At 39.6% G+C, this 10,641-nt stretch overlaps 1 protein-coding gene across 1 annotated transcript; it reads left to right on the forward strand.

The window, feature by feature from the left end:
- The first annotated feature begins 1,456 nt into the window (after positions 1 to 1,456).
- LOC114266377 (uncharacterized) lies at positions 1,457 to 4,294 on the forward strand. The gene is made up of 3 exons (XM_082908658.1): positions 1,457 to 1,746; positions 1,846 to 2,462; positions 3,651 to 4,294. The coding sequence occupies exons 1-3, from the start codon at positions 1,457 to 1,459 to the stop codon at positions 4,292 to 4,294; spliced, it is 1,551 nt and encodes a 516-aa protein (XP_082764784.1).
- Positions 4,295 to 10,641: the final 6,347 nt, after the last annotated feature.

Here is a 10,641-nt window from a genome sequence, read left to right on the forward strand (position 1 = left end):
TTTAGAGAGAGAAAGAGGCCAAAATTGAAGACTTTGCTAAGAAATTGAAAGACTAAGGGAATTGGTACAAGATTTAACTACATTTGTGAGGATTGGAGCCTCTAGGGTCAAGCGCAAGGGCAAATCCATCAGCAGAACACCATGAGTGATATCTTAATAAGAATGTATTGAAATATGCTACTTCCAAATGCTCACTTATGTATGAGTTCTACGGAGTTATTAAATTGAATTGGATATTCGTTATACAAATGATTGGGCCAAAGGCCGTTTGAATGAATGATTGGGCCAAAGGTCGTTTGATATGAATAATTGAGCCAAAGGCCATTTGACATGAATAATTGGGCCAAAGGCCATTTGACATGAATGATTGGGCCAAAGGCCATTTGCTAGAAATGATTGGGCCAAAGGCCGTTCGACATGAATAATTGGGCCAAGGGCCGTTTGCCATGAATGATTGGGCCAAAGGCCGTTTGACATGAACAAATTGGGCTTAAGGCCGTTTGGTAAGAATGAATTGGGCCCAAGGCCGTTTGATATGTTTGGGCCTAAGGCCGTTTGATGTATTAGATAGAAACATGAATGGGCCTACGGTCGTTTGATATGTTTGTTAACAAATTTTCATTCATGTAACTTTCTTATTTGATATTATTCACCGGGCTTTCGCTTATTCTCATTCATGTGTATGTAGGTGAGCAAAGAGACGTCCAAACCCAGCCTCGGTGAAGACCATGAGAGGAATTCAAGTTTTTTAGGAGTCAGCCCAAATGTCTCACACACGAGACTTTGTTTTTGTCCTTTTTGTTCTTTTCTTACTCTTTTCCTATTTTGGTGAACACGTTGGATCACCTATGTATATGAGTTTTTGTTTGGCTGACTGCATAACTGAAAGTTCCTGGATGTGTATAAGATGTTAACTCTATTTATATATGTGAGTTATTATGAAATACCTTTGGAATGATTTTGCTATACCATGTAAGCACAACTCATTAGACAGTTTTTAAATTTGCTTCCATTTTGGCCCCTTTAATATTTCTGAAATTGTTTGAGGCCGTAGATAATCTCATGATTATTGGCCGGTTATGGCCTTAATCCTTGGGGGTGGGATCAGGTCATGAAAGAGTGGTATCAGACCACGAGTTAATAACTCACACACTTGTCCTAATGAGCAATAAGCATCCAGAAAAGATCTAGGATACATTCATGTGATAAGTATGAACTTGAAGACATCGAGAATATGCTTAAATGTTTCGAAATGAATGACTATGTGCTATATGTTTTGTAATACTTGCATTGTGAATTATTTGAATATGTATGCTCTTTTGTATATGCGTACTTGTGAATGTTTCTGTATAAAGAATAATGTAAGTTTAATAAGATAATGGTGAGAACAAGAGGTGATGAATTAGAGGAGTCATCTACTGCCAGAATGGATATGATGGAAAGATTGATTCAGGAAATGGCAAAAACATTGAGACAACAACAACAGTGGCAACAACAATGGCAACAGCCACACCCTCCGCCTCCACCTCTGGAACTGCCTGTGCAAGACCTACAGAATGATAACCGGACAATAACTCTCACCAAAGAGTTCAAGAAAATGAAACCGCCACAATTTCATGGAGGATTGGATCCGCTAAAAGCAGAGGTATGGGTCCTTGGGATAGAAAAATTGTTTGAGGTATTTCCTTATCAAGAAACGCAGAAAGTATTGTTGGCCACCTTTACGTTAGAAGATGAAGCAAGAAGGTGGTGGATGTTGATATGTGAAAACAATAAAGATCTTGGCTGGGCGCGGTTCTTAGAAATTTTCTACGATAAGTACTTTCCATAATGTGTTCGCAACAGGAAAGTGTCGGAGTTCATGGAACTTAAACAAAATAGCATGACAGTAGCTGAGTATGAGGCTAAGTTCACTGAATTAGCCAGATTTGCACCACACATGGTCGATGCCGACTATAAGAAAGCTAGACACTTTGAAGGAGGCCTTCGAGATGATATTCTTGACAAGGTGAATGTGCTAAAATTGGAAACCTATATTAATGTGTTAGACCGGGCTATAATATCAGAAGCTAATATAGCCAGACAGAACAAACCATCAATTGATTGGAAAAGTAAGAGGCAAGGCTTCTTTTCGAAGAAAAGACTTTCAAAGAGGCAGAATACGAGGTCCTCGAGTACTTCAAATTCTTCTCGAGATACATTCTCGATGTGTAGCCAATGTGGTAAAAGACACCATGGGGTTTCTTACCGTCTTTCGGGGGCCTGTTTTAAGTGTGGAAAAGTGGGGCATATGGCAAGGGATTGTAACCAAGTCAGTGGAAAAATGGCTGCTAGTTCAACTGAATCGGTCTCAAAACCAGGAAATACCATGAAGCGTGCTACAACAAGAGACATCATGAGACAGGGAAGAGTCTTTGCACTTGTTTCGAGCGATACACGGAACGCAGAAGCTGTCGTTTCAGGTACTATCTCTATATGTAATCAGGATGGGTTTGTGTTAATTGACTCTGGATCAACACAATCCTTTGTAACATATGTATTTGTATCTAGATTGAGTAGACCTTTAGAATCATTGCCATATTTGTTATGTGTATCTGTTCCATCCGGGGAATCTGTGTTGTGTACATCTATGTGTCGATTTTATGATATGCGTGTCGGGAATGCTACTTTGTATGTGGATCTGTTACCCCTGGACTTTAGACATTTTGATGTAATTCTAGGCATGAACTAGTTATCTAAATACTAGGACATCATCGATTGTGTAATGAAACAAGTTATATTTGGACCACCAGGACAGGAAGAAATTGTGTTTGTGGGTAACGGGGCAGTACCTCCATCATATTTGATATCCGCAATGAAAGCATGTAAATTGATTAGGAAGGGGTGTCAATGTTATCTATGTTGTGTAATGTCTGAACAATCTGTGAATGTTGAATTGGACAATATCGCTATTGCAAGCGAATTTCCAGATGTATTCTCAGATGAATTGCTAGGAGAATTGGTTGATAGGGAGATAGAGTTTACTATTGGTGTTGTGCCAAGAACACAGCCTATCTCAGAAACCCCTTACAGAATGGCCACTATTAAGATGAAAGAATTGAAAGATCAGTTGCAAGACCTATTGGACAAAGGGTTTATTTGACCGAGCACTTCACTGTGGGGTGCATCGGTGTTATTTGTGAAAAAGAAAGATGAAACCTTACGCCTGTGTATTGACTATCGAGAACTGAACAACGTGACAATAAAGAATAAATATCCCTTACCTCGTATTGATGACTTGTTTGACCAGTTGCAGGGATCACAAGTGTTTTCCAAAATTAATTTGAGATCCGGGTACCACCAGTTGAAGGTAAAAGCAGAGGATGTTGAGAAAACTGCGTTTCGGACAAGGTATGACCATTATGAATTTCTTGTTGTGCCATTTGGGGTGACTAATGCTCCTGCAACATTTATGGACCTAGTGAACCGAATTTTTAAGACTTACCTTGATGATTTTGTTGTGGGTTTTATTGATGATATCTTGATATATTCAAAGAGTAGACTTGAACATGAATACCACTTGAGAGTTGTCTTGTAAACACTTAGAGAAAATAAATTATTTGCCAAACTAAAGAAATGTGAATTTTGGTTGGATGAAGTTATTTTCTTAGGGAATGTTATCAACAAAGAGGGGATTTCAGTAGATCCACAGAAGATAGAGGCAATTGTGAATTGGCCTACTTCAATGAATGTAACAGAAGTTCGCAGTTTCATGGGCCTGGCTGGGTATTACAGATGGTTTGTAAAGGATTTTTCAAAAATAGCTGTTCCACTTACCCAACTCACACGCAAAGGACAACTATTTGAGTGGACTGATGAAAAAGAGTCTACCCTTCAGGAATTGAAGACAAGACTAACCAATGCACCAATTTTGACATTGCCCTCAGATATGGAAAACTTTGTGATGTATAGTGATGTTTCTTATAAAGGTTTGGGCTGTGTACTAATGCAAAATGGAAGGGTGATCGCCTATACCTCTCATCAATTGAGACTGCATGAAAAGAACTACGCAACACATGACTTGGAACTAGTCTCAGTGGTGTTTGCTTTGAAAATTTGGCAGCACTACCTGTATGGTGCGAAATGTGAAGTTTACACAGATCACAAAAGCCTAAAATACTTCTTTACTCAAAAGGAGCTGAATATGCAACAAAGGAGATGGCTTGAACTAATAAAGGATTATGATCTTCTGATTCAATATCACCCTGGAAAAGCCAATACCGTTGCCGAGATTGAAAATCAATGGGGAACTTAGCTTGTCTACTCACTGAACAAAAAGAAATTTTGCAAGATTTTGAGAAAGCCGAGATTGAAGTCGTGCTACATGAACAAGCTAGGTTAATAGCTGCCATTTCTGTTGAGCCAACAATAATTACTAAAGTCAAGCAAAGACAAAGGGAGGACGAGGCTCTTAAGACAATAATCGATGAGTTTGAAGCTAAACCAAAACCGAAATTCAATATTGATGGTGAAGTATTGAGGTTTCAAAGCAAAATATGTGTCCCAAACATTCCTAAATTGAAAAAGAGGATCCTAGACGAAGCTTACAAGTCTATGTTTGCTATACATCTGGGTAACAACAAAATGTATTGAGACTTAAAGCAAAGCTATTGGTGGCCCAAAATGAAGAAGGAAATCGCAAAGAACTGTCCAAGTGCCTTTAATGTCAGCAAGTTAAAGCTAAACATCAGAAACCAGGCGGTCTACTTCAACATCTCCCTATTCTGGAATGGAAGTGGGAGCATGTGACCGTGGATTTTGTTGTTGGCCTACCTTGAACTCTTAGTGGTATGGATTCTATTTGGGTTGTAGTTGATAGACTGACTACATCTGCACATTTTCTATCTATTAGAACTACATTTGATGCTTATCGATTAGCTACTATATACGTTGATGAGATTGTTCATTTACACGGAGTTTCGGTATCTATTGTATCAGATAGAGATCCAAGATTTGTATCTAGATTGTGGAAAAGCCTGCAGAGAGCAATGGGAAGATAGCTGAAATTCAATACGACGTTCCAGCCACAGATAGACGGACAATTAGAATAGACCATACAGACTTTGGAATACATGCTTAGAATGTGTGCCCTAGATTTTCAGGGAAGTTGGGAAAATTATTTGCCACTAGCAAAATTTACATACAACAACAACTTCCACTCTAGCATTGGTATGGCACCATACAAAGCCTTGTATGGCAGGAAGTGTAGATCACCAATTTGTTGGACAGAGGTCGGAGATAGGGCTTTACTTGGGCTCAAAATTGTGCAAGACAGTTCCGAGAAGATTAAATCATCCAACAAAGGCCCAAGACAGCACAAAGCTGACAGAAGAATTATGCGGATGTTTGAAGAAGACCTCTTGAGTATGAGGTTAGCGACCATGTATTTGTTCATGTGATTCCGATGAAAGGCCAACTGAGATTTGGTAAGAAAGGTAAATTATCACCCCGTTACATTGGACCGTTTCAAATTCTGGAAAGACTTGGTCTAGTTGCTTACAGAGTTGCCTTGCCACCAGGATTTGAGCAAATGCACAATGTGTTCCATGTGTCAATGTTGTGGGGTTATCTTCGAGATCTATTTCATGTGATTCATTACCACCGGATAGCTCTGGACGAAAATATGTAATACGAAGAATGACCAGAATGAAAGAGGCAACTGTAGACACCCCATTTTTGACCGTCCTCAAAACTTCGATGTTCTTGCAGGTACATTCGATGATGAGTTTGGTTGTTCATCGGACGCTCGAAGTCCGCGGCGAAACGCCACAAGTTTGAGTTTTCCAAACCCTGCATCCATCTTGTCTCATTTTTTGACCATGTTTAGGTCTTTTCAATATGTTGTTTTTTATGCTTTGCCGGCCATGGGTTTTGTCTTACCGGCCATTGATGTGCCCTACCGGCCATCAATGAGCCCCAGCCGACCATCACTGATGGCCAGCCGGCCACCAATGTATCAGTAGCTATTTTCTAATATTTTCTGCTGGCTGTTTGCACAGATTGCGTCATCTGCTTGCACGTGTATGGCTAGATCTCTTTGAGGGGATTTTGTATCTTCTATATACAGAGGCCCCCTCTTGCATATGTGGGGGTTGGAAATTTTGAAGACAAAAAAAATCTCTCTCTCTCTCTCTCTCTCTCTCTCTCTCTAGAATCCTTTCTCTACATATTTTGTGCCTTATAGCTTGAATTCTCTACACTTTTGCATATAAGCCCTTGATCAAACTTGATCACCATCGAGTTGAGATTGCTTGAGGTCCTATTTGAGCTCTAGAAGAGGGTATTGGCTTGGTCTGGCTTGATTTTGGTACTTAAAGTGTATCTTGTCTTCAAGAGGTAGAACACTTACGTTTTAAGCTTATTTTAAACACTTGTTTTACCATCTTTGCATACTATTTTGAGGCTGGTTTTGACCTTTGAAATCTCTATTTTTATGGTCTAAAATGGTGGTTTGAGCTTTGATTGGAGTTAGGAGTAGTCCACTCTTCTTGTTGCTTGATTATTAAGTTGTTGTGCCATCTTTCAAAGCTTTCTAAAACAAATTTTTTTGGTTCTTTTAACCACTGAATTCTAGGGGATTTTCAGTGGTAAAAACTATGTTTTGAGGTTCAAAATAGGAGGGGGTAGCCTCACTTCCTTGTGTCTGGTTTGTAAGCCTAGATAGCCTAACATGTGTGTATGATTTTCTAGCATTTCGTACCTTAAGCTCAGCATGTTTTTGAAACTTTTTTGACTAGCTTTAGCTCTATTTTGAGCTGGTTTGGCCACTTGAGGCTTGCTTTGTATGCTTGTAGTGCAATTGTGCTTAATAGTTTAGTTTGTGTGCTATGTGTTGGCCTCCTATTCTAGCTTTTTTTAGCTTACTTCAAGTATGTTTTAGGACTCCTCTTAGACTGTTTTAGGACTATTTTGGAGTGTTTGTACCTTTAGAGATTTGTATTGCATGCTTATAGTGTTGTGATCTTCACTAGTTTGGTGTTTTTGGCTTTTAAACATGTTTTGCATGAGTTGCTTGCATGTTGTAGTATCTTTTTGCATGTCATTTCAGCACTGAAATCTCTGTAATCTCCCTTTATTCTTCACTCTTCCTTTTGTTTTGAAAGTGGCTTTGAGCCTCTTGTTGGCTTGAGTGTGGAATTGAGACCCTCATGCCTATTGGTTTAATTCCTTCGGGAGTTCATTACCAACAGCATGAGGCCTCTTTCATGCTCAAGTTACATGTGGCTTAAGCTCTCTTTCCATTAGAGGACTCTCACCTTGGACTTAACGGGTTAAAGAATGGTTTGGTAATGTAAAATGTGTAAACAAAATTGGACAAATAAAACTTGAACAAGATAAGCATGTTGTGTTGGCATTGCATGTGTTCAATCGGACGTTATATTGAACACAAGGAAGATTGGAGCATTTCATACTCAAAGTGATGAAATGAGTCAATCTTCTTTGGTTTCCATTACCTTTGATCACATATGATATGGTGATGGCATTGAGTCTTGTTTTGTGCATTTATTGAAATTGTACTCCTTGGATCTTTGGCCATCATGCATCGAAGATGATTGATTGATGGTTTTAGATCCAAGAATGCCACTCCTTTGATGTTTCGAGATGATAAGGAGGGGCATAGCACATACATATCCTTGAAAAACCCTCAATTTTCCTCTGTTTGTGCTCTGTTGTAGTGTGGTGACTCAGAGCACCAGTGGTTGGCAGTGGCTCATTGGTGGCCGACAGTGCCTCATTCTTGGCCGGTAGGGCACACTTTTGGCCGGCAGATGGCGGCAGCAAGCATTCATGGCCGGCATGCCACTGGTGCAATCCTCAGCATTGATTTTGTAAGGTGGAGCAGAAAGGTTCTGGATTATGGTCAACCCTGCAAACAGAGCCTCTCGAGAACAAATCGGAGGACTTTTCGGGGTGAAAACCGAGCAATGCATCTTCCAATTCCCGAAGTAGAGCTGTGGCAGTGTAGTTTAGTGCTTTGCATGATTAGTTAGTGTACATTAACTAGTTTGCTAATTAGTTAAGTGTTATAATAATTAGTAATTAGTTTGCTAGTTATTCATTTGATTTGTAATAATTAGTCTAATTAGTTTAATTAGATTAGTTTGATTAGCTTAGCTTAGCTTAGCTCTTATTCATTCGGACCCTCCTTTGCGAGGGTGCAATGTTGTAATAAGTGTGCGTATGTGTGTACATGTCTTCTAACCCCAAGTTTTTCTCCCTATTATTTAATTGCTTTCGATGGTTAGATTAGGGATCATTTTCAATTAGCATAACTTATGCTTGCATGTTTACATCATTCATTTGTTTTGCATGCACTGAGGCTCGGCGCATCATTCAAACTGCATCGTTATTTCAATACACTTCTTTGAATACGTGTTTAAATCACACGTTGTTCAAATCTATATAGTTAGGATCATGCATCTTTCTAACTAGCTTTTGTTTTGGCTTGGAGTACTCAGTGAGCTTTTACGCTTTAGCATATTGCATGAGTGTAATTGCCATAAATGCCATGTTTCGCATGCTTTCCATAAGGCTATGTGCTTACTTGATTAACTTCATGAATGCCTATGAATGAAGGCTTTGTTATTTGGATTGGAACAATTCAACGAATGTAAGTTTTAAGCCCACTTTGCGAAGTGGCAAATCATGTTTTAAGCTCACTTGAGGTGGCAAATCCGCGCTTTAGCCCATTTGAGGGTGGCAAATTCAAACCATTTTTGAAAACAAACATGAGTTGAAATGTTCCAATTCTTGCGATTTTAGTCTATACTTACTTGTGTGCGTCACATAGTAAAGTTAGCTAATAACCGGAATAAGAACACATGAGGTTTATAAAACAACATATCATGATAGTAGAGGCCGATCTTTGATCGGGTGAGCGGGGGTGCTCATTTCAGGACCTTCCCCTCTCGTACCCAAGTTGCCGAGCCGAGGCAACTTTGGTTATGACGGACATGTGGCCTTTGGCACGAGTCAGGGTTTCCTAAATTTCCCCAAAATAAAATATTTAGGTGGGGACTCTGTAATCTGGCAAAGCAGTCCAGTTTTGGCATTATTTGATTCAAAATCAATTTTCCAAAATGATTTGCTAGATTGGACTCTTTGGTGATTATCAGTTTCACATTGCACTTGTGAGACTAGATTCAGAACCGTGACAAGAGTTCGAACTGTAGGACCAATTCGAGCTCTCCGAAAGGGGGCGCGAAAAAGTCGAGCTACAGTTTCTGGCGACTCTACTGGGGACTTAGAGAACTTGACTCGAACTTATGTATGTCATTTTATTTACACTTATGTGCTTCTTTGCATTGCATTGTATTTGCATCGGTGCGCCTACGTCACAGTGTTTGCCATCTGCTATTCCTAAACGGTTTCTCGGAGGCTTGCTTGGAAAAGCTTGCCATAAGGCTGACCGGTTATAGGTTCTGCCACGATGGGAACACAAGCCTTGGTTCTGGACTGCCGCTGTACAATTTGATCCTCCTTTCACTTCTCGGTGTTAAGAGCGAGAGGTATATTAGGTAGTCTTGCTGAGGTACCCTTTTTGACCTATCCACCTAGTTGCATATCGAAAGCAATAGAGACTGTTCGAAACTAAGACAAATTGCTCACCTAAATGTAGGTTTATTTGAAATCGCTTGCTTGCGTAGCGAATCCCTAGTTCTTGACGAAATTAGGACAGGGTAACCCTACCCCACCCCACCATAGAGGTGTTTTTGGATTTCACTTGCTTGATACACGCTTTTAGAGTGAAACTCTGCAGGAATGTATGTATCAGTTGCAAGTCTGGGTATCAGTTTGAGGGTATCAGTTTTGAGGCAGAAATCAGTGTTTGAGTTCAGATTGTCCAGCTTATGATTTCAACCGTGTGTTGTCTCTGTCTAAGCTGAGGTGCTGTGCATTTTCTGATTTTTGTTTCTTTTCATTTTTTTTTTCTTTTTGCAAGGTAGTGTTTCACAATTGCTTCAGATGAGGCAGTTACCCCCTGAGCACTCTGGACTAGAGTAAGGAGGATTTACCAATTTGAGGATCTTATTGGAGGACAACCAGTGTTTACTTCGCTACCCCCGATTACCAAACGGAGGAGAGTTAGGCATAGCTCACCGGTTCAGCAGTCGGCAATTCAGCAGTTACTGACTACTTCGCCTGTTCTCAGTCAAACCCAGTCATCTGCTTCCACATCAGAAAGAGACTACACACTAGTTCTGATAGATTAGCACCCCTTAGTCAACATGGAGGCTATGATGCGCCAGCTTCCACTACAACAAGTTGGGCCTTGAATGACGAAATTTTTTTGTCTCCAAAGAGCTAATTTCGTCACTATAGATATTTGTGAGGAAATATTTTCATCACCGGTTTCGTCATTGAATGTTTGTCACTAAAAACCACCGTGACGAAAAATAATTTTGTCACCAATGAGATTACTTCAGTGACGAAAATTTTTGTCACTAATAAAACAACATTTTGTTGCAAAAAATTCTCATTTTCGTCACCAAATAATTATTCAGTACCATATTTATAACTTCAGTTGACGAATAAATTTGTCACACATGTTGATCATTGATGAGGAAATAATTTCGTCACAGTAAGATGTAAAGGTGACGA

The sequence above is a fragment of the Camellia sinensis genome, chromosome 2 (assembly GCF_055761805.1).
Source record: "Camellia sinensis isolate YWXY chromosome 2, ASM5576180v1, whole genome shotgun sequence".
Taxonomy (NCBI): domain Eukaryota; kingdom Viridiplantae; phylum Streptophyta; class Magnoliopsida; order Ericales; family Theaceae; genus Camellia; species Camellia sinensis.

Excerpts from the sequence above, each read along its gene's own strand:
- LOC114266377 (XM_082908658.1), top strand. The coding sequence starts at position 1,457 with ATGGCAAAAACATTGAGACAACAACAACAGTGGCAACAACAATGGCAA. Across the intron at positions 1,747-1,845 it reads TTAGAAGATGAAGCAAGAAG|GAAAGTGTCGGAGTTCATGG; the intron begins GTGGTGGATGTT and ends TGTTCGCAACAG. Across the intron at positions 2,463-3,650 it reads CGCAGAAGCTGTCGTTTCAG|GGAATGTTATCAACAAAGAG; the intron begins GTACTATCTCTA and ends TTATTTTCTTAG.